Source organism: Carcharodon carcharias, chromosome 14, assembly GCF_017639515.1.
Source record: "Carcharodon carcharias isolate sCarCar2 chromosome 14, sCarCar2.pri, whole genome shotgun sequence".
NCBI classification, from domain to species: domain Eukaryota; kingdom Metazoa; phylum Chordata; class Chondrichthyes; order Lamniformes; family Lamnidae; genus Carcharodon; species Carcharodon carcharias.
In genome coordinates, this window is record NC_054480.1 from 102,495,895 (window position 1) to 102,520,531 (window position 24,637).

At 47.9% G+C, this 24,637-nt stretch overlaps 1 protein-coding gene across 1 annotated transcript in view; it reads right to left on the reverse strand.

The window, feature by feature from the left end:
• LOC121287567 (ankyrin repeat domain-containing protein 24-like) overlaps positions 1–21,928 on the reverse strand; it is a 95,901-nt gene extending 73,973 nt beyond the window's left edge. The window contains exons 1-4 of the mRNA XM_041205497.1: positions 21,838–21,928; positions 11,435–11,565; positions 8,139–8,227; positions 5,189–5,253 (exon numbers count right to left, since the gene is read on the reverse strand). Coding sequence (XP_041061431.1) covers positions 5,189–5,253; positions 8,139–8,227; positions 11,435–11,565; positions 21,838–21,900 — 348 coding nt within the window. The 5' untranslated portion in view covers positions 21,901–21,928. The remainder of the gene's footprint in view (positions 1–5,188; positions 5,254–8,138; positions 8,228–11,434; positions 11,566–21,837) is intronic.
• Positions 21,929–24,637: the final 2,709 nt, after the last annotated feature.

Sequence of the window (24,637 nt, forward strand, 5' to 3'; positions counted from 1 at the left end):
ATGGTTTTGTGAAAGGGAAATTGTGTTTAACCAACCTATTGGAGTTATTTGAGGAAGCAATATGTGCCGTGGATAAAGGGGAACCTGTGGATGTACTGTATTTAGACTTCCAGAAGCAATTTGATAAAGTGCCACATCTAAGGTTATTGCAGAAAATGAAAGCTTATGGTATAGGGGGTAACATATTGGCATGGATAGAAGGTTGGCTGGCTAACAGGAACCAGAGATTATGCATAAGTGGGTCTTTTTCAGGTTGGCAAGATTTAACAAGCGGTGTGCCACAGTGATCAGTGCTGGGACCTCAACTGTTTACAATTTAAAGAAATGACTTGGATGAAGGGACTGAAGAGATGATTGCCAAATTTGCTGATGACACAAAGATAGGTAGGAAAGTAAGTTGTGAAGAGGACATAAGCAGGGTACAAAAAGACATAGATAGGTTAAGTGAGTGGGCAAAGATCTGGCAAATGGAGTAAAATGTGGGAAGATGTGAAATCATCCATTTTGGCAGGAAGAATAAAAGAGAAGCATATTATCTCATATTATCTGAGAGAATGCAGAGCTCTGAGGTGCAGATGGATATGGGTGTCCTAGTACATGAATTACAAAAGGCTAATATGCAGGTACAGCAAGTAATTGGGGAAGCTAATAGAATGTTATCATTTATGTGAGGGAAATTGTTTACAAACATAGGGAGCTTATGCATCAGTTGTGGAGGGCATTAGTGAGACCACATTTGGAGTACTGTGTACAGCATTGGTCACCTTATTTGAGGAAAGATGTAAATGCGTTGGTAGCAGTTCAGAGAAAGTTCACCAGACTAACACCTGGGGCAGGATTTTACATCCCGTAGGTGGGTGCATGCCTAATCCAATCGGGCGTAAAATGGAGCGCAATAATGTCGTGCGAGCCTCCCGACATCATCCCGCACTCGCACGATATTTCAGTCAGCGGGCGCCCACAAGAGTCGGCAGCATGCCCGCTGACAATCAAGAGGCCTATTGAGGCCATTAATTTATTAATTAAGAGAGATGTTTTGCTGCCTATCTAACATTATGGTTGGTGGGCGGACGAATTGGCCAGGCATTTTTGAGGAAACCTCATCTACAGCTGGGATGAAGTTCCTGACATTAATTTTTTTTAAATGTTTTGACATAATGTTTATTCTGTATATGTTTATGTGAGTGAGCCTATGTGGGGATATTTTTTTCAGAATTTCCAAATCTTTATTTTTGATCTTAAAATTCTTCGGCTTGCTGAGGCAGCTCTCAGCCTTCAGGGAGCTTTCCTTGCGTGCTCCCCCACACCCGCGCAGATTACAATGCTGGCCGTCCTCCCGCCCCCACCCGGCAACACTGAGCCTTTCAGCGCGCGTTTCATGCTGGCCGTTAATTGGCCAGCCAGTGTGAAATCACGGTCAGGGGCTGGTTGTGGGTGGCGGGCTGTTTCCCAGCCGCTCCCAGGCCCACCCACCACGCCTGCTCAACGACCAGCAAATCCTGCCCCTGGAATGGGTGGGTTGCCTTATGAGGTCAGGTAAGGCTTGTATCGCTGGAGTTTAGAAGCTTAAGAGGCAACTGGATTAAAACAATGAAAATCCTGAGGGGTCTTGATGGTGAATGCGGAGAAGAGGTTTCCTCTTGTGGGAGAATCTAGAACTAGAGGTCACTGTTTAAAAATAAGGGGTAGCCCATTTAAAACAGAGATGAGACAAAATGTTTTCACGCAGAGGGTTGTGAGTCTTTGGCACTCTCTTCCTGAAAAGGTAGTGGAAGCAGAGCTTTTGAATATTTTTAAGGTGAAGGTGGATAGATTCTTGACAAGCAATGGGGTGATAGGTTATCAGGGGTAGGTGGGTTGCAGATTTCAGGTTGCTATCAGATCAACCATGATCTTATTAAATGGTGGAGCTGGCTCAAAGGGCTGAATGGCCTACTCCTGCTCCTTGTTTGTATGTTCGGACCTGTTCTTGAAGCCACAGTATTTATATAGATAGTCCAGTTCAGTTTCCAGTCAATGGTAACCCCCAAGATATTGATAGTTGGGGATTCAGTGATGGCAATGCCATTGAATCCCATGCAGCGATGGTTAGATTTTCTCTTGTTGGAGATGGTCATTGCCTGGCACTTATGTGGCACAAATGTTACTTGCCACTTGTCAGCCCAAGTCTGGATATTGTCCAGGTCTTGCTACATTTGGACATGGACTGCTTCAGTATCTGAGGAGTCGCAAATGGTGTTGAACATTGTGCAATCATCAGCGAATATCCCCACTTCTGACCTACTGACGAAAGGAAGGTCATTGATGAAGCAGCTGAAGATAGTTGGGCTGAGGACACTACCCTGAGGAACTTCTGCAGTGATGTTCTGGAGCTGAGATGATTGACCTCCAACAACCACAACCATTTTCCTTTGTGCTAGGTATGACTCCAACCAGCAGAGAGTTTCCCCCTGATTCCCATTGACTCCAGTTTTGCCAGGGCTCCCTGATGCCACACTGGTCAAATGCTGCCTTGATGTCAAGGGCAGTCACTTTTACCCCACCTCGGGAGTTCAGCTCTTTTGTCCATGAAGCAAGGCCGTAATGAGGTCAGGAGCTGAATGACCCGGACGAAACCCAAACTGACGTTATTGCTAAGCAAGTGCCACTTGATAGCACTGTTGATTACCCCTTCCATCACTTTCCTGATGATCGACAGTAGACTGATGGGATGATAATTGGCCAAGTTGTATTTGTCCTGCTTTTTGTGAACAGGACATATCTGGGCAACTTTCACATAGCCAGATAGATGCCAATTTTGTAGCTGTACTGGAATAGCTTGGCTAGGAGCATGGCAAGGAGCACAAGCCTTCAGTACTATTGCTGGAATATTGTCAGGATCCATAGCCTTTGCAGGATCCAATGCCATCAGCCATTTCTTGATATCATGTGGAGTGAATCGAATTGACTGAAGACTGGCATTTGTGATGCTGGGTTCCTCCGTAGGAGGCCGAGATGGATCATCCACTCAGCACTTCTGGCTGAAGATTCTAGCAAACGCCGCAGCCTTATCTTTTGCACTTATGTGCTGGGCCCCTCCATCATTGCGGATGGGGATATTTGAGGAGCCTCACGACTGGATGTGGCAGGACTGCAGAGCTTAGATCTGATCCGCTGATTGTGGAATCTCTTAGCTCTGTCTATCACTTGATGCTTATGCTGTTTGGCACACAAGTAGCCCTGTGTTGTAGCTTCACCAGGTTGACATCTCATTTTTAGTTATGTCTGGCACTGCTCCTGGCATACCCTCCTGCACTCTTCATTGAACCAGGGTTGATCCCCTGGCTTGGTGGTAATGGTAGAGTGGAGGGTATGCCGGGCCATGAGGTTACAGATTGTGTTCGAGTACATTTCTGCTTCTGCTGATGACCCACTGTGCCTCATGGATGCCCAGTTTTGAGTTGCTAGATCGGGTTCGAAATCTATTCTATTTAGCACAGTGGTAGTGCCACACAACACAATGGGGGGGTGTCCTCAATGTGAAGATGGGACTTCGTGTCCACAACGACTGCACTGGTCACTTCTACCAAGACTTTCATAGACAGATGTATCTGCAGCAGGCAGGTTGGTGAGGACGAAGTCAAGTACATTTTTCCTTCTTGTTGGTTCCCTCGCCACCTGCCACAGACCAAGTCTAGCAACTATGTCCTTTAGGACTTGGCCAGCTCGGTCTGTGGTGGTGCTACCGTGCCACTCTTGGTTATGGATATTGAAGTCCCCCACCCAGAGTACATTCTGCACCCTTGCCTCCCTCAGTGTTTCCTCTAAGTGGTGTTCAACATGGAGGAGCACTGATTCATCAGCTGAGGGAGGGCGGTACATGGTAATCAGCAGGAGGTTTCCTTGCCCATGTTTGACCTGATGCCATGAGACTTCATGGGGTCCTAGGATACTGTATAGTCTTTGTCTCCTTATTTAAGAAAGGATATCCTTACATTGGAAAGAGTTCAGAGAATGTTCACTCAGCTGATTTCTAGGGATGAGGGGTTCATCTTATGAGGAAAGGTTGAGCAGGTTAAGCCTATACCCATTGGAGTTTAGAAGAGTGAGAAGTGATCTGATTGAAACATATAAGGTTATGAGGGGACTTGACAGGATGGATGTTGGGAGGATGTTTCCGCTTGTGGGGGAATCTAGAACTAAGGGCACACTTTGAAAATAAGAGTAATCCCATTTAAGGCAGAGATGAGGAGGATTTTTTTTACTCTCAGAAGGTCATTAATGTTTGGAATTCCCCTCCCCAGAGAGCAGTGGAGACTGGGCCATTGAATTTATTCAAGGATGGGTTAGACAGATTTTGATTGGCAACTGAGTCGAGGGTTACAGGGAGGGGCGGGTGGGGTGGGTGGGGACAGACAGGAAAATGAAGTTAAGGCCACAATCAGCCATGATCTTATTGACTGGCGGAGCAGGCGCAAGGGGCCAAATGGCCTACTCCTGCTTCTATTTCCTATGGCCTTATAATTACAGAGCGTAGGGTGTAGACCACAGAAGGCACGGCTCTCAATGGTGGATCGAAGGAAACTGGGGATGCACGAGTGACTAGAGTTGGAGAAGCGCGGAGATCTCAGAGGGTTGGTGGGGCTGGAGGAGGGTTACAGAGATTGGGGTGGGGGGAGGCCATGGAGGGATTTGAAAACAAGTATGAGGGTTTTAAAATTGAGGTGTTGCCAAATCGGGAGCCAATGTAGATCAGCAGCCACAAGGCACTTGATGCGAGTAAGCATACAATGAGCATGGCTTTAGAAAAGCTGAAACAAATAGGGTAAGAACAGAATCCATCCAGTAGATTTATAACACAACATGTGAACATGTAATAGAGGCAGACCTTAGCAGCAGTTGTGGCACAAGGGTAAAGGTCAGCAGCACTGAAATCCATACACATTGGTTATTACCAACTGCAGAATATCCGATATAGAAAAAAGGACACAGACCCCGCACCATCATTAGCGAGCACCCGGTGTTACTATTGGAGCCCAGTCTGTGGTGGGACAACACCTCACATCCAGAAAACCTTAAGATCCACACTCATTCCTGAACTAAAGTTTGGTTGCAATTTTGGAATCGGAGTATCTCAGGATAACAACACATTACAGTTTTGCCAGAGTCTGCTTTAATATGAACAAGGATTATCTCAGAGTGCTCATACCTGAAGAAGCCTCTTCACACACTGATGGTTCCCAAATTTTGCTGCCAAATGTAACGCATTCAACCCTAGTTTGAAACCAGGTAAACACATCAGGTTAATGAAATTATATGGGGCAGGTGTAGTATAAGGGTCTGGCACATATAGGGTTAACATGGGATTGAATACAATACCACTCAAACAGTGATGTAAGAGAATACGTGACCCACATCTAAGGGTCAGTCTAGTGTTGGACAAAGCAGTATGTCCAAGCAAGCATGGAAACAGTTTCTAGCTTGAACCATTTACAGTATATATGTACATAGTTCTTGTTGTTAATAAATACATACAGTTAACCCACTTAAGACCACAAAGACTTGTCTTATGTGACAAGTTTGGACAGGCTAGGCTTATATCCACTGGACTTTAGAAGAGTAAAAGGTGTTGAATGAAACATAAGATGCTTGACATGGTGGATGTAGAGAGGATGTTTCCTCTCATGGGAGAATCTAGAACCGGGGTCACTGTTTAAAAATAAGAGGTCACCCATTTAAAACAGAAATGAGGAGAATTTTTTTCTCACAGAGGGTTGTGAGTCTTTGTTAACTCCCTTCCTCAAAAGACAGTGGAAGCAGAGTCTTTGAATATTTTTTAGGCAGAGGTAGCTAGTTTCTTGATACATAAGGGGCTGAAAGGTTAAGGTGGGTAGGCAGGATTGTGGAGGAATCAGATCAGCAATGATCTTTTTGAATAGCGAAGCAGGCTTGAGGGGCCTAGTGGCCTACTCCTGCTCCTAATTCGTATGTTCGTATTACAACTTAGCAGCACCCTACAACAGCAGGATTACCGTTTGGGGTCAGAACTCTAATGTCAGGATCAAATGCAGGTCACAACTCTGCAGCATATTTAGAATAGTCATTCAACAGCAATTTTTGCAATTAGTGACCAGAGGTCACACTCACAGTCCTATGAAAGATGGCAGACAGGCTCTCGGAAGTGGAGGGTCAATAATAGGCCCACCTGCACTTTAAAGGAGCTGCAGTCTGCTGTTGCAGGTAAGGGAGAGAGAGGGCACCTCCAACTTGAGATGTCCATTGCACCTTTTACAAAACTAAAGAAAATAAATGGCCAGAGCTTCTGGATTGTGGCCACAGGTGTGGCAAGTAGGTATGGCGGCTGTGGGATGGGCCTCAAAGTGATCCTAGAGCACCTCCCCCCAAGTCAGCCACCGAGAAGCTATGTGTCTAACCCTATTGGGGAGTTTGGGCATTGGAAAGTTCCAGTCGCCCTCTGATCAAAGTCCTTAATTGGCCTTTTAACAAGCTATTCTCTGTTTGTGGGTGGGTAGCCATTCCATGTCCGACCTCCCACTGCCCCCCACCCCCCCCCAGGAAAATGGCTGAAAACCGGGACTGTGGCGGGAAACCAGAACACCAGCCAGCGTCAGGAAATTCAGTGCCTACTTCTGTTCCCACCCCCATATCAGCATCAAAATCCTGCCCATGGACTTTGTACCTCAATAGCATCCTCAGGAAAATAAGGTATCTGACATGTTATCTCCTCAGTGTGCTATCTTTAGTACACTTTTTAATTTTTTGCATTAAATTCCTTTGCGCTATTTGAACACGGTCATTAATCTGATCATTCAGGCACCTATAATGTTATCCAAAAGCAGGAAAGGCAACCACATTCCGGACTGTAATAACTCACTGCAAAAACAAATTCCTCCTCATCTTCCCTCTGGTTCCTAGACAAATTATTTTAAATCAATACCCCTCTTGTTATGAAACCTCCTGCCAGTGGATACAGTGTCTACCTATTAAACAAACCCCTTCATAATTTTGAACATTTCCACTAAGTCTTCCTTTAAACTTCTCTCTCTAAGAGTCACCATATCAGAAATATGGTTTTGTTGTTTTGCTTTTCCCCTAGCTGTGGGATGCTGAGGTCAATTATGGTACTCATGTCACTGACCCATCTCATAATTATCAAATGCAGCCCATGTGTCAAAGCTGGGAACGTCCTGGTCTGTATCTCAATAGCTCTCCAGGCAGTGCAGTGGGCAGCTCAGTCACTTCAAGCTGAATTATCACCACGGAAATGAGAAGCAGGAGGTGCAGAGACAGGTTTCTGGTCCAATTATAGGGCAGCAGGCAGACTCAGAACTGAAAGGCCAATCAGGGGCCTTCCAGCTGGAGAGGGATGGAGGATGTCATAGTAACTGGGAGGGCACCTCAACAAGAAGATCCCACTTAGCCACACTTTAATAAAAAGACAGAAAAAGCAGCCAGGCCACTGCTAAGTGTGGGGCGAGGGACGGGGGGGCAGTGGTGTGGAGGTCCACTCTCCAGGTGGCCTTTTCCTGCACCCACCCTTGGCAGTCATGGAGGGCCTGTAGACCTGTCAGGAGCATTGGCACTGCCACTGGGTTCCCATCTCCAGGGAGCTGAGGTGCCCTCTGTTGTGTCAGGAAACTTGATTCTGACTGAAAAATCCCAGTTGGCCTCCTCAGCTCATCTGTAACAAGGCTCTTAATGTGTCTATTGCCTGGCCGCCGTGTGGGGAAAGGCAGTGTGCCCAAGCCTTGAACTCACCTCCTTCAAAATTTCTGGCGCTCTGCAACTGACACACCACCCAGCCCCTGAAAATTCAGCCCTTAGTGTGTGAACTACAAAAACATGGTAGCCAATGGCAGAATCAATCATGTCTACTGTTACATTAAAGCAGCAATTGAAAGGATGGTGTTGTGTGACAGAATGGTTTGTACAGCAGGAGATTTAATTCCCCGAGGATGCTCCACAGCACCCAGCAAAATCTGGGTGCAAGATCTGCAGAAACTTAAGAGAAACATGAAACGGTGACAATGAGGAGGCCACGCTCCCCTCGCCCTCAGGAGTTGAACCCCCAGACCTTACAATTCCACCTCAATGGAAAAGAGTCCTCCCATAAAACCCTTTGAGTGTGAAATGTTTACCTGAGCCATCCAGGGCAGTGAGTTCCACTCCGTGTGCCAGGATGACCTCCAAACAGTCCATGTGACCCCTCATTGCTGCTAGATGGTACCTAAGGTAGAGATGTTCAGAGCAGCTAAATTAGTGAGAGAGGCACAGTGTATTAAAGCAAGCAAGTTACACTAAGTTTTATAAAACAGTGGCCAAGAGCCTCAGAAGGAGGCATTATTTTCAAGTCCGGGCTCCATACTTTTATGGTTTTGTCTCGAGAACCCTCTCCGTAGCCGAGAAGGGTTATTCCCAGCTAGAAAAGGTAGGTTTATCAGTGATATTCAGAGTGAAGAATTTCCACCAGTATCTGCATGGATGACATTTCACCATTATGTTGAACCATAAACCATTAATGGGATTATTCAGTGAGGATAAAGCCATTCCGCCAATAATATCAGCAAGAATACAACGCTGGGCTTTGATACTATCTGCATATGAGTATAGCTTTATGCACTGTCCTGGCTTGCATATTGCAAATGTGGATGCACTCAGTCATCTCCCATTACCAGATAGCATTGTGCATGCTCCTGTTCCATAAGAAGTTGAACTTTCTGGATTCTTCGCCTGTGTGTGTGTGAAGTAACTTAGAAATTGGATGAACTGAGATCCAATACTGTCGAAAGTCAGAGACTTTGTTTTGCAAAGATGGTCAAATTTGCCTGTATCAGAAGAGACGAGATCATTCCATACCAGAAACACAGAGTTAAGCTGTCAATGTGGAATTTTGTTGTGGGGATCTAGTGTTGTCGTCCTTTCGCAAGGAAGAGAACCGTGCGCATCCAGGCATATGGAAGATGAAAATGCTTGCATGAAGCTATGTCTGGTGGCCAGGCATTGACAGTGACATTGAAAGCATGGTCAAGCACTGTCTCCATTGTCAGCAATAACAGAAGTTGCCTGTTCAGCTTTGTTACATCCGTGGAAGTGGCCTGGTTAGACTACATATCAATTATGTAGGTCCATTCTTAGGTGCCATGTATTTGTTGATCATAGACACACATTCTAGATGGATGGATTTATATGAAGTCAAATCACCAATATAGAGCGCAACTATCGAGAAGCTGCATCACTGTTTTAGCACACATAGCTACCTCAAATTGTCGTTTCTGGTAACGGTAGTCTTTACCAGCCCAGAGTTTTAGGGATTCATGAATCTAAATGGAATCAGACATATTAAATCAGCCCCTTACCATCCCTCATCAAATGATGTAGCTGAGAGAGCGATACAAACTTTCAAATCTGGAATGAAGAGGTTATCAGAAGGTACTTGAGAAACTTGACTTTCCTGCTTTTTTCTCAGTTATCATACAACGCCACATTCTACGGGTTCAACACCGTCTGAATTATTGATGAAATGCTGCCTACGAACAAAGTTAAATCCGGTGTTTCCAAATTTAGAGGGGAAGATAGAGAGGAATCAGAGTAATCAAAAATGGAATCATGATATTCATAGCAATAGAAACCTCACACATTCAGTTAAGGTGACACAGTATTCATACAAAATTTTGGAAGTGGATCTTGTTGGGTTCCTGGAACCATTGTCTAGAGTTTGGTCCATCATCCTTCCAAATGCAAGCGGAAGATAAAATTGTTCATAAAATCATGAACCATATTCATGCTGGAGAGACATTCCAATAACTAACTATTCCATCTTGATAAACGTCAAACCATCAATCCGTGAGGTGACAGATTGACCTAGAATGGACATGCCTGACGTCTCTGTAGAGTTGCCAAACCCAGAACTGCCACTTTCTAATGATGTGTCTTGTGCTGCAGTTCCTGATCATGTCGATCCTGTTGAGGAATCTCAAGTGGTTGAGCTACGCCGCTCTAGCCATATAAGGAGAGCATATCAAACTTAATCTTTAATCACCTGATGTTGTATATATGTATATGTTGCTGGATATTTAAATGCTCCCTTTAAATAAAAACTGTACAAAAAACTAAAGGAGGAGGAAATGTAGTAACTGAAGGTATAGCCTCTCCTGCTATCTATCAGGGGTCATATGATGTTCTTGGAGGCTCTGACAAATGAGCCCTAAGCATGTGTAATCTTGGGGTGGGGGGGGGGCTTCCTGACAAGAGTCCTGATCGAGCATGTAGCACCTCAAAAGCTCTCTGTAATAAAGTTTATCTGTTTCTTGTTGAAACCTGTCTGCTCCATCAAGCCATTGCACTCTCCCATTGATAGTTCAGTTTACACCTCCCCCATTGACAGTTCAGTTTACACCTCCCCCATTGACAGTTCAGTTTACACCTCCCCCATTGACAGTTCAGTTTACACCTCCCCCATTGACAGTTCAGTTTACACCTCCCCCATTGACAGTTCAGTTTACACCTCTCCCACTGGCTTCAAATAGGAAGGGATGCCAAATGAATTGTTGGGTCAGCATCACCATTTACACCGTCACAGAGCCAAATATCTGCCCCATTCAGCCTCATCATAGAGAGTGGAAATCCCACTCAGAGCCTCTTGGACAATATTCGGTGTGCCAACCATCTTCTGACTGAGTCTCAGGAGCAAAATCCCCCATCTCAGGGAGTCTCTACCCTGATTCCAAATTCCTAACCCTCCACCGCCACCCCCGACCACCCCCGCCAACTGGCGTTGACCTCACCCCAGGCCCATCATCACCTCCCATGGAACAGGTGTACGTTAGGTTCCTTACAAGAAAGGTGGAGGGCCAGAATAGCTGCAGCTCCCTGCTGCTTCTCTACCCATCCTGCCGGAGTTATGGCAAGATATTGGACGAACCCCAATGGAGTTTCAGGGCACTGGGACTCTGGCTACCCATTCTGACTGAAGTGGTGCTGGTATGGGCACCAGACTGCAGATGAAAGCACAGCTGCTTCCGGATGTTTCCAGTCACCGTCAGCAGATGGGCACTGGGGAAGGGCCCAAAAGTGGTACTTGTAAATACTTACCCAAGGGTAATAGAGCATTCTCAGACTAACCCTGCCAATAGTGGCAAGGAGGCAGCTGAAGAGCACCAGGATATGTGATCTCAGCACACCCACTACAATCACAGCACATTAGATTTTCAACTGCCAAGTTTTTTCTCTTTTCAAAGGCTCATTTAACAAAACTGTAGAAAGGTGAATCTCCTCAAAGTCAAAAACATGATTGGTGAGGCTGGTAATCACAGAGAAAGCCAAGCCTTGTTCCCATTTCTTTTTGCTGAAACAGGAAGTTCATAATTTCTTTATCCTGTGGGTGGCCATATAAAGGGCCCAATAATCAAATAAAGAAAGAAAATGTGGGACTCACGCTGATCGTCCCTCGGTGTCGAGCTTTGTCGTGAGAAGAGTCCTTTTGTTGAGAAGCGAGGCCACTTTCTCAGGGTCACTGCCGTCGACGGCCTGTAACAGCTTCTCATCATATTTACTCCAGTCCTGGCTCTGAAAAGAAAGACTGAAATTTATCGAGCCCCCTTCACAAGTGCAGAACGTCCCAAAGCACTGACGGACTTTGTGAAATGTGCGGCAGGATTTCTGGGCCCTGCCAAGGTTGGGAACAGAGGCAGACATGTAGGGTCCGGCATGCCACTTTCCCAACTCCTTTCCCGCCACCAGCCATCTTGGCCATGGCTGGATTGAGGCCGGCAGGGCTGCCCCGTCCCCCTGAGGCAGCCAGTCACTTAGCTCATTAAGAGCCGTGTTAAAGGTAGGTAATGGAGGTTGGGTCGTATTTTCCAGTTGGCTTCCAGTTTCCAGAATTTAATGCCTGGATTCAAGCAAGGCAGGCTTGGGGGGGTGGAGGGGGGGCGGTGTCAGCACTCCCAGCAGGCCTACAGGTCTTCCCTTCCTGCTAAAGGTCAATCTGAGGAGGGACTCCGCCCCTCCCCCCTGCCCAAAGTGGTGGCCTGGCTGCTTATTGTACTTTTTAATTACATTTTTTTTTAAATGTGGTGAGAGGGTGCCTCTGTGTTGAGGTGCAGTCCCAGTTACTTGCCATTCTTTGCAGCTAGTTGTCCCTGCCTAAGACTGGCTGTTTGGACATGTGAGCCCGCCCGCTGCCATTAACGGGACAGGGAATCCATCTCCATGTCAATCATGGGGGCTCCCCACTCAAAATTCTAATGTGTGACTGTTTCCCTATGGGGCTGGGTTCAAGATCTAGAAACAATCCCTGCATCTTTCCACCGACAAAGTGCAAATTCATCCCGTGGTCAATGTTGTAAAGTAGGAAACCTAGCAGCCAATATGCACAAAGCGAAAAGCAAAATACTGCAGATGCTGGAAATCTTAAACAAAAATACTGTTGGGAAAACTCAACAGGTCTGACAGCATCTGACGAGAGAAAAACAGAGTTAACGTTTCAAGCCCAGATGAAGAGAGAAGAGTTAAAAGCTGATTTTCTCTCCACAGATGCTGTTAGACCTGCTGAGTTTTTCCAGCATTTTCTGTTTTTGATGCACAAAGTAACCTCCCACAAACAGCAATGTGATAATGATCGGATAATCTGTCTTTTTGTGATGTTCATTGAGGGATAAATATTGGCCAGGACACCAGAGGGAACTCCTCTCCTCTTCTCAAAATAGTATCATGGGATCTTTTGGATCCAGGTTAGAAGGCAGACAGATCCTCAGTTTGATAACTCGTCTGAAAGACAGCACCTCCAATGGTGCTGCACTCCTCGGCACTGCAGTGGTGTGTCAGTCTTAATTTTTGTGCTCAAATCTCTGTGATGGGACGCAGAGTCTTCAAGATCAGAGGAGCGAGTGCTACCAATGAACAAAACCAGACATCATGCTCCTCTCACAGACTTTTACAGTGCAGAAAAGAGAAATATTTTTCCTAAGCTTTTCATCAGGACAAACAGAAGAATGCCAAATTTCAAACAATCACAACAATTTATACTACAGGAGAAAAGGGTGCTGATTGGTTGGTAAGTTGATTCTGATTGGCTGAGGTGTTGCCATGGAGAAAGCAATGGGGAATTATAGGCTCCCCAAGCTCCTGGGTAATTCCAAAATGGTGCAAGGCTTGAACATATTCTTTTTGTTTACAGACAACATGTCCCTGAGTATGAATGTATATCACTTCAAGCAAGCTTACATGAGCCACTTTACGAGCTTGACTGATTCTCAAATTGGTTGTTAGTGTAGTTATTAGCACACTCAGGAATGTTCAGTAAGTGCTGCCCAATTGCAGAATCACAAGCAACAACGATGTTTTGTTTTGGGTTTTGTAAGTGCAGGCTGGTTGAGTACAGTCTTTTTCTGTCTAGGTCACAGTTCCTAACTTCGATGTCAGCATTTTCAGCCATGACAAGGGCAGAAAAATGGGTGATACTGAATCAATCGATGGTTTCATAATCCCTCACTCACTCTCTATTCTAAAATACTGGAGGGGGGGAATTTAACTCCAAAAAGGGGCCAGATTGGGATATTAAAGTGTTAAAAGTCTGAATTCCAATCCCAACCTGCCTCGAAGCTACCTACTTCTGGGGCAAAATTTTCTACCTGTCGGGTGGGCGGAGCGGGAGCGGGCACAGACCCGATCACTGCCCACGATCGGCTCTGCACCACCATTCCACACGGGTGGGCCAATTAAGGCCTGCCCAGCATGAAGTGTGGCTCCTGAGGGCAGTGGGAGTGGGTGGGCAGCGGTGGGACTGCAATGACCACCGGGTCCAATGGCGACCTGGCGACCTGTTTAAAAAAGCTGCTGCGGCCTTTCAAAGGCTGCCAATCATGGCCAGTGGAAGGGCTCCCCAGAGCACTGCTGGTGAACAGGTCAGGCAGGAGGGTAGGGCAGGGGGGCTCTGTGCCCTTCGTTTTTCGTATGATTACCTTGCTGCCCTCCTGGAGGAGGTGGCAGCATGGCTGGAGGTCCTCGTACCCCCTACATGATGAAACGTGCTTGGGAGGAGGTGGCGGAGGTGGTGAGCTCCCACGACGTGGTGCGGTGCATCTGGGTCCAGTGTCGCAAATGCTTCAATGACCTGTTGCGCTCGGGAAGTGTGAGTACCCATGTTGGCATTGGTCACTTAATCCAGCAGGTAGGTTTTCCCCCCTGCTGCCCTCCCCACCCTGCCAAGTCTGAGTGTAGTGACTGCATTGAATCATTGACGACATTTATCCTTCGCTAAGTGGGCCAGCAGATATTGCCCATGCTGAGGTCACCCTGAGATGGTGATGAAGAGATGGGTTCTGCCCCCCGCATCATGTGTTAAACTGAGACTCACATGACCGGTTTGGAGGCAACCTGGAGGTGCTGTGCTTGAACTGCAGGACATGTCCAAGTCAGGGTGAGGAGATGGTGGGAGGGGAGCTTTAAGGTGGCGTGGCAACAAACCATCTGCTGCCCTCTGCGCTCCACGTGCTTGCGCCTCCTTGCTATGGAAGGTTAGACTGTGTGGTACCTAATGTGATGTGGGCAGCATTTGGCCAAGGGGGTGGTGGGGCGGGAATCAGGCCTAGCATCTTTGTGTGAGTGTTCGGCAGCAGCGGGGTGAGGAAACACTGGAGCCCGGATACGTCCCACTCTGGTGGGGGTGGACCATGCGCGAAGAGAGTCCAGGTACAAGTAGTATGAATCAATGCTGTTCTCTCATTTTCTGGTGGAGGATGCTCATGATGCCGCCAAGCGGATGAGAACTAGTGGCAGCCAGGCAGAGTTAGCAATTCTCAGCCGCTTTGAGCTGGAGGCCCTAGATTTGGAGAGGCACCATATGCCCAGCTCCACCGGTGTCAGTGAGTCTGGAGTGCCACGGGCAGGTATGTATGCCCACCAGTGGGGTCACCATTGTTCTCCCAACAGCCATGGCAGTGCTGAAAGTTCAGTGATTGAAATTTGCAACATGGCTTGACCATTGCTTATGGAAGGTTGAGCACATAATGATCCGGGGGACAGGGATACACTTTGTCATTGTCTCCACGTTAACTGATCCGACGTCCTTGTTCTTCCTTTCAGCGTCATCAGAGCAGGGCCGGGAGGAGGAGCAGCAGAGGCCCCCACTCACACCTGAGGGCTCTGAAGTCTCACCAGCATCACACCATCTCTGCCAGACAGGCACCAGCACAGATACTAGCACTTCGGCGGGAGTTAGAACATCGGCTAGTGCCCCAGGGCACAGCGGTGAGGGCACTCCACAGTTGCTGGAGGAACTGGCAGAGACAGAAAGTGCCCATGGCACCAGCAATTGGAGGACTGCAGGGGACCAGGCACATGCTCAGCCTGATGAAGTGCCTCTGGAGTCGTCCGCGACACAGCAAACACAGGAAATGTCCATGGTGGAGGAGTCTACATGGATGATTGCCAAAGCAATGAGCCACATGGCCAAGCGCCATATGTTCTCCATGGAAAGAGTGGTGATTCTCAAGGAGAGGTTCCTCCAGGAGAGCCATCAGGGCTTCCTGGGGATGCGCTCTGAGCAGTAAGCCCTCACAGCGGCATTGACCTCAGCTGGTCAGCACCAGTGTGGGAGGTGGTCTGGGCATCAAGTTCCCCAGCTCAGTGCCCATCCATCTACGGTGAGCAGGGAGGTCCAAAGCAACCTCACGTTGGAGCAGCAGCTGCCTGTCGTCACTGTGGGCTCCTCTCAGGGCACTCCAGGTGAGGGCAGCAGCTCCTCTATCCCTCTTCCAGTTTCATCCGGTGAGGCTGCGATGACTGAGGTGATGGCTGCTGTGGAACAGGCAGCTCCTCCCAGGCAGGAACAGCACAGGCTCCATGGGCCAGAGGACGACCGCCAAGGTCAGCGAGGCCAGCAGGACAGCAGAGTCAGCAGGCTGGCTCAGATGCCACTCCGAGCAATGGGGCAGCACTTAGACACAGCACCTGGAAGCATAAACATAAGGCACCTTAGGCACACCACGGGTTTCTCACTGGTGCTTTTGTGTTGGCCCGGGATGAGGTCTTTATGAGTTGGTGTGATTTTTAACTCCTTTGTCATTTTGTTTCATTAAGTTTCTTTGATTGTAATATTAAATTCAGACATGTCACCATGGCTGAGGGTGCCTCTTTTCTCCTGCAGGTGGATGGTTTCCAAAAATGTGGAGTGTTTTGTGGGACATTCAGCTTTATTAACAAGGGCCTTAGTTAATGTTCCAAACCAAGCAGATTTTGCATTTAGTTATCAAGTATGGAGCTTACAACCCAGGCTTGTCCTGGTGATCCATCTGTGGTGTGCTAGCTGAAGGTTCATTGAAGTAAAGCCTCCCGCAGTATGCCCGAGACAGTGTCTACCCCCTCAGCATTTCCCTGTGCGTGCTCATTCTCGGACTCACTGCTGGACTCATCATGTGCAGCCGCAGCCACTGCGTTGACATCTCCATCGTCCACAGCGTCCCACCTTTCCAGCACAAGATTGTGGAGAGCGCAGCATGCAACCACTATCAGCGACACACCATCTGAGGGGTACTGGAGTACGCCCACTGAACGGCCCAGGCATCAGAAGACCAATGGCTCTCTCCACCACAGCCCTTGTGGAGCCGTGGTTCCCATTGCACCACTGCTCAGCCTCTGTTCCTGGATAGCGGAGAGGTGTCATGAGCCACCTTCTGAGGGGATAGCCCTTGTCACCCAGCAGCCATCCATCCAGCCGGGCTGGAGCACTGAAGAACCCCATCACCTGGGAGTTTCTGAGGATGTAGGAGTCATGGGAGCTGCCTGGGTACCTTGCACAGACTTGCAGAATCAGCATCCTGTGATCACACACTATCTGTACGTTCATGGAGTGGAAGCCCTTCCTGTTGATGAAGGCACTGGGCTCACCTGCTGGCGCCTTGATGGCCAAGTGTGCGCAGTCTATTGCACCCTGGACATGGGGGAAACCAGCAATTGCCACGAAGCCTCAGGCTCGCTCTGTCTGGCTGGCCTGGTCCCAGCGATAGTGGATGAAGGTCAATGCCCGTCTGAACAGAGCGTCTGTAACCTGCTTGACACAAGTGTGGACAGCTGATTGGAAGACACCACAAAGTTCACCCACCAAGCCTTGGAAGGAGACAGAGGCATAGAAGTTGAGGGTAGCTGTGACCGTTAGAGCCATTGACATGGGGTGTCCACCCACACAGTTAGCGGAGATCTCAGACCCAATCATCGGACATATAGTGCTGACTGTCTCCATTGAGAGACGGAGCCTCCTTCAGCATTGCACCTTAGTCATTTTGAGGTGGCTGCTTCGCTGCCTGTATACCCTGGCAGCAGGATAGTGGCGTCTTCTGCAGCCCCTTCCACCTTGGACTACCTCTTGTCCCTGTGCCCCCTGTGTATGCGCCGCTCCTCCCAAAGGTGGCTCCCCTGGAGGCTGAATGCACACTCCTGGCCTCCTCCCCCTTCTAGCCCTCCCTTCGTCCTCAGAGGAGGTACCTCCAGTGAAGAGTTCAGCTGCCATCCCCAGGCTAAGGGAAGGCTTCCTGAAACCTGCAGGCCCAGAAAAAATTGCTCACTGCAGAGTGCTGACCTGAAGATTAAGAGTCCAGACAAAGCAGCTGGGATGCGTTTTGAAGTATTGCAGATCAGATAGTTTTGAAAAATCAATACTTGAGAGCACACACTTACGACCCCACTGAGCCCTCTTATCCCGCCCGTGGATGAGATTTATTCAAATGTGTCCTACCTGCCTGCCCATTGTGCCCGTGCGCCAACCCGAAGATTGCACTGGAGCCAAAAAATTGCCATCAATTGGTGAGTCAAGGGCTTTAAATGGCCCGATAATTAATGGCAGGTGTGCATCGGAGATCATCGCGCACCCGTCCACCGAAATATCACATTGGCGCAGGGTGACATCAGGACGCTCGCTCGACATCACTATGTGTCATTTAATGCACAGGCATGCAGGGCCTGCCCCCACGCACCAATGGGAAAATTCTGCCCCTGGTTTTTAAACAGGTTTGGGTCAGGGGAAGGGATTTGATCAATTCTTTTCCAGGAGGTGGGTTGGCACTTTAAGTATTAAAATGAGACTCATTACACATTTGTAATTTAACCTTGGCCTTTCAAATTTCCCAGGCATCAAAAAACTCACCATCTAATCAGAAGTCAGGGACTGTTGGACCAGGAGGTAAGTGCATTCCAGCCTACCTGCTGGATCCAGAATGTCTCCCTTTTGAGTGGCATCCCCCACTCCCAGACCTCTGATTCCACCCCTCCACCCCCAGACCTTTGACCTCTCAACATTTGGCCTCCGTCCTCCCCCACCCACAGCCTTCTAACCTCTATCTTGCACCCTGGAACCCCACGATTAGACCCACTCTCCACTGGGAACATGGGATGGCCCATCTCCCCACATGGGATCAGACCTCCTATCTCTGTGATTGGGTGCACTTCTGGCCCTCCTGCTCTCCCACACAATCTCCCCTCCAAGATCTCCGATCTCCGTACACCACACTGACGCCTCTGATGTCCATCCACAGACCTCTGACTTCTCCATCACTTTAACAACTTCTGTCTGACCCCTAATTTTTCAGGCATCTCTGACAGCCACTTAAAAGAGGCATTGAGCCCTGACATGTGTAAACAAGAGGCCCAAGGCCTACTTTAGGACCCCTCTCCTAAATTACTGTCCATAACCAATTCCTGTTCACCATGGATTTCCAATCCCTCTACTCATCCATCCTCCCCTAACACCCACCCCTCCTTGTAGGCCCTCTGCTTCTGCCTTGAACAGAGGCCCAACCAATGGACACCAACTGGGAGGCTTGTCCTAAATTTAGAGTTGCCAGCTCTGATTGAACATTGTCCGGGAGGCGTCATCATGGGGCCTCCTGTCTCTAATCGCTCTCTCCCCACATTGCCACCATTGGTTGCCTGACATGCCCACCATCACCAATAGTAAAGCGAACAGACTCTTTGTTGTCTAATTAGATTATCCTTGACTCTCAGCCTTTTCTCCCCATGTCTGAGATTTTTCTGACAAGTAAACAAAGGTAACCAAAGAAAATTTTTTGAAAAGGACAATTTTGTTTTAATGCACCTTCGATTTTTCCCCTAGGGTAATGGCAGCAGAGTTCTGGAGATTTGTCCTTAATACCTGCGACTCCCAGCCTAATCTTGGATGATTTGTGACCCTACCCAGGTTGGGCTTGAGGCCTTATGTCAATAATGGAGTGAGCCTCCAGCATCAACTGCACCTCCAGTTGAAGAGGATTCATTTCAGTCCATTTGACTTGATTAGTTCCAGGGTTGGTACGGGAGGACTATGGGATAGGGGTTGATTGCAATGGGCAACTGCTCTCAGGGGTGCTGTGAAGCTGGTGAGATAGGAGAGCTCCTGCCCCTCATAAAACTTTAAAATATAATTTTCCTTACTTTAATGGCCACTGAATAATCTGGAGTGGAGAGGCCTGACACAGTCCAGTTTAGGAAAGGGGTCCTATAGCAGGCTTTGGGCCTATCATTTACACATGTCAGAGCCCAAGACCTGTTTCAGGTGGCTCTCAAGGTGCCTCAAAAATTAGAAGTCTGACATATTTCAGGAGACCTTGGGAGTGGGGGACAACACCATGTAATTAGTGCTTTTTTGTCCCTGTTTTATGCCCTATTATCTGTTTTAAAGTAACTGTAGTATTTATTTGTATGTTTTCCCCTGATATCGTCAACATAGGGAAAGCAGTGTTTACACTAATAGGGGGCAATGCCTGCTGCTAATGCTGTCAGGCTTAGCACACATTTAATAAAATCCTATCTCTGCTATTTTACTCTGACCTCAGTTCGTAGCAATCTCGCCTGAACCAGGAGGTTGAGGGTTCAAGCCTGTCTCCAGAGAATAAACGTAAAAATCTAAGCTGGTGCTGCCATGTTAGTGGTCTTCCAGATGAGCATTAAGCCCTGTTTGTCTTCTCGAGTGGATGTTAAAGATCCTGAGGCACAATGGTAATTCCTCATTTTAAGTTGTGGTTGCGTTCCTGGACATCGCGACTTTAAGTGAAACGACTTTACATCATAGGTTCCCATAGGAATCAATGTTAAAGCTGCAGCTTGGCTCCTTCAGACATTTCTCACCCAGAAAAAAAAACAATGTACAAGTTGAAACAATGTACCGCACGTGTGCTGTACTGTGCATCCCTAGCTGGAATAACTCACAGAATAAAATAAATTACTATATATAAAATAAATACCACACTTAGGTACTTTAGGATCTTTCTCAACAAAAATAAAGCTATAAGTTGAAATGCTGAATGTTCCTAAATAGCAACATTCAGAAACGAAATAATCTTTAAAATAAAATAAATTTTAAAATATGAAAGAAATATAATATACTGCAAATGTAAACAAAAATTCAAATAATTACACTCACCAGCTGTCTGGTTTTGGATTGACCGCACTCCATCTAGTGGCAGAAGTTGGTCGGTGTAGGTAACAGCTGAAATAGTCCCAGGGCTTTCAGAGTGAGCTGACAGCAGGAACCAGAGCAAGGGAAGAGGAACCAACTGAAAAATTCCCTGGCGGTGGCAACGGGCACCGGGACCTTTAAAGGTGGGAATGGAGGGTGGGAACAAGAGCCCGGGCGGGGGGGGTGGGGAGGAACTTCAGGACTGAGGGCAAGAGTAGAAACAGAAGTGGAAGTGAGGGAGGGGGCAGAGGTAAGAGGTGCACTGACCCCAACAGCGCTGGGGAACATGTCATGTGCGGACTGGGATGTGCAGGCCACGGAACAGAAAGCCTGTGATAAATTACGTTATAGTAAATATTGCAACGTTAAATGGATATACGGCTGTTATTTTATGAATGACATTAAAGCGAAACAACATTGACTGATTCGACACTAAGCAGGGATTTACTGCATTTGAAAGAACAGCAGCAGAGTTTTATCTGGTGTCCTGGGTAATACCAAACCCTCAATCAACATCATAACAAAAACAGATTATCTGCTCATTACCGTAGTGCTGTTTATGGGAGTTTGTCCTAGAATTAACTGCTGTGATTTCTTACATTACAACGTTGACTAACTTCAGAAGTAGTTAATTGTCTGTAAACCACTTTGGGGCATTGTGAAAGGTGCTATAGAAGTGCAAGCTTTTCTTTTAATCCGTTCGAGAGATTTGACCAGCATGGGTTAAGTGATTGAACAATAACATCGCTTCTAATGATGCCTCCCCTTTAATAACATAGGCTCCAAAGCGATCTGCCCAACAAGAGTTGGCAATCCATAGATGGATTCCATCAGTGATTAAAACAAAAGTATGGTAAAGAATTTTGTTCTTAAAGGGGCCAATCCTTTATACTTATGTATTTTTTTATGTAAAGGTATATAAAATCATGGAAAGCCAGTTAACTCAGTTAGACGGGTAGCATGTGGGTCATATTAACGCCAATAGCACAAGGTTAGATTCCTAGCAGAGATAGATTTGGGGCCTGCCTCCTCACCCTATCTGTAGTAAAAAAAAATCACAGCACTTTGCTGAGGTTCGGTGCGTAATTGCCAAGGACCTGCCTTTGTGCAGATACCTCAAGGAGAAGATGTAAAATCATGTTATCACAAAGGTAATTGTTTTAATAACAGCTCCAATTGTTTTGCTGTGGAATGTAGATTAAACTCTAGAGATTCCAACCGCACATACAGCTATTGAATTAATGCAGCTTCAGCAATGGCAATGGGGTTTTTAAAGGAGGCGATTTGGCTCAATGCAATGCAGCATCAGTGCTCTCTATTCAACGCGGCTGAGAGCAGCAGGCAGAATGTGATCAGGATGAAAATCTAAAAGAGAGAGAAAGCAAACATACTGACAGAGAGGCAGCACAGAGACAGATCCGTTTCATAACCGTTCGCAGGTGTCTGATTGCCATGCAGCTCCGATGGATAATGTCCCCTTCCTCAGAGAACGTCCAACTGCTGCCCCTCTTGCCCAGCCAGGATCAGTCCTGCTGCACACAGCCAAGCCTCTCGCTCAGGAACACCCGTGGCACCATCTCTCCGGCACAGCAATCACACTGCAGTTTGCTGCAGCGTCAGTACCCCACCCCTCCCAATCTATCCCCTCTCTCCAAACTGGGAGACCAGAGCCGGCTTGCTGAATAACACACACTGCCGCACAACCAGGTAGCCTCTGCTTTGCTCTAAGCAACAGCATAGAACGCTCAAGTCATCAATCAACCACTTTACATTTAAATAGAACAGCAGGGAAAATTAGTAAGTCTCCGACTTACCCCACATGGATTTCAACTGAAATTCCACCCCTCATGTTTCGAACCCACCCAGGATTACAGGTATCTCCGGGACATAAAACGTTTCTCGGACTGCTGTTCCCGTCACATTCTGAAATCCACTCTCAGTGCCATGCGCCGCCATATGAACACACTCGACCTCTCCCTCCAGCAGCACCGCCATACCCTTTTTCAAAGCTGCGCGTGCCCCCAGTTTCATTTTATCCTTCGGCTCATCCGACGCCTCAACAAGAAACTTTTTCTCTTTCTCTCAAGTGCTAAGGAACGCAAGCTCCAACAACTCATCGACACCAACACCCATCTAGGACCCTCCACCCCTGCCTGTCCCTCCGTCCCCACCCCATCTTCCAATCCCAGCCCCAGCCGTGTATTCACTATACCCCCTGTCCTTCCCCTCTCCGATGCTGAACGTTCAGTGCTCAGCAAAGGACTTAGTTTCATACCCTTACGCCCTCACCTCAATGAATTTCGGGCTCGGCATGATACTGAACTCTTCTTCCGCCGTCTTCGTCTCCGGGCTCACTTCTTTGGGCAGGAGTCCTCTCCCAGTTCAACGGATCCTTTTACCCATCTTCAATATTCTCCCTCCACCTGGACCCCTCCCTCTGGATTCTTACCTTCTCTCGATCTTTTCATTGAGAACTGTCGGCGCGACATTAGTCGTCTCAATTTCTCTGCTCCTCTCACCCATTCTAACCTGTCTCTCTCTGAACTTACTGCACTCCATTCTCTCAGGTCCAACCCTGACATTGTCATCAAACCCGCTGACAAGGGTGGTGCTGTTGTTGTCTGGCGCACTGACCTCTACCACGCGGAGGCTGAGCGTCAACTCGCAGACACTTCCTCCTACCTCTCCCTGGACCATGACCCCACCACTGAACATCAAGCCACTGTTTCCAGGACTGTCACTGACCTCATCTCCTCTGGGGATCTCCCTCCCACAGCTTCCAACCTGATAGTTGCCCAACCTCGGACGGCCCGCTTCTATCTCCTACCCAAAATCCACAAACAGAACTGCCCCGGTAGACCGATCGTCTCAGCTTGCTCCTGCCCCACAGAACTCATTTCTCGTTATCTTGACTCCCTTCTCTCTCCCCTTGTCCAGTCCCTTCCCACCTACATCCGTGATTCCTCTGACACCTTACGTCACATCAACAATTTCCAGTTCCCTGGCCCCTACCGCTTCCTCTTCACCATGGACGTCCAATCCCTCTACACCTCCATCCCCCACCAGGATGGTCTGAGGGCCCTTAGCTTCTTCCTCGAACAGAGGCCCGAACAATCCCTATCCACCACTACTCTCCTCCGTCTGGCTGAACTTGTTCTCACGCTGAACAATTTCTCCTTCAACTCCTCTCACTTCCTCCAAATAAAACGTGTGGCTATGGGTACCCGCATGGGCCCCAGCTATGCCTGTCTCTTTATGGGGTATGTGGAACATTCCTTGTTGCAGTCCTACGCCCGGCCCCCTTCCACAACTCTTTCTCCGGTACATCGATGATTACTTTGGTGCTGCTTCATGCTCTCGTCAGGACTTGGAAAAATTTATTAATTTTGCTTCCAATCTCCACCCCTCCATCATTTTCACGTGGTCCATCTCTGACACTTCCCTTCCCTTCCTTGACCTCTCTGTCTCAACCTCTGGTGATAGACTGTCCACCAATATCCATTACAAACCCACCGACACCCACAGCTATCTCGACTACAGCTCCTCACACCCCACTTCCTGTAAGGACTCCATCCCATTCTCTCAGTTCCTTCGCCTCCGTCGCATCTGTTCCGATGATGCTACATTCAAAAACAGTTCCTCTGACATGTCCTCCTTCTTCCTTAACCGAGGTTTTCCACCCACGGTCGTTGACAGGGCCCTCAACCGTGTCCGGCCCATCTCCCGCGCATCCGCCCTCACTCCTTCTCCTCCCTCCCAGAAACATGATAGGGTCCCCCTTGTCCTCACTTATCACCCCACCAGCCTCCGCATTCAAAGGATCATCCTCCGCCATTTCCGCCAACTCCAGCATGATGCCACTACCAAACACATCTTCCCTTCACCCCCCTTATCGGCATTCCGTAGGGATCGCTCCCTCCGGGACACCCTGGTCCACTCCTCCATCACCCCCTACTCCTCAACCCCCTCCTATGGCACAACCCCTTGCCCACGCAAAAGATGCAACACCTGCCCCTTCACTTCCTCTCTCCTCACCGTCCAAGGACCCAAACACTCCTTTCAAGTGAAGCAGCATTTCACTTGCATTTCCCCCAACTTAGTCTACTGCATTCGTTGCTCCCAATGTGGTCTCCTCTACATTGGAGAGACCAAACGTAAACTGGGCGACCGCTTTGCAGAACACCTGCGGTC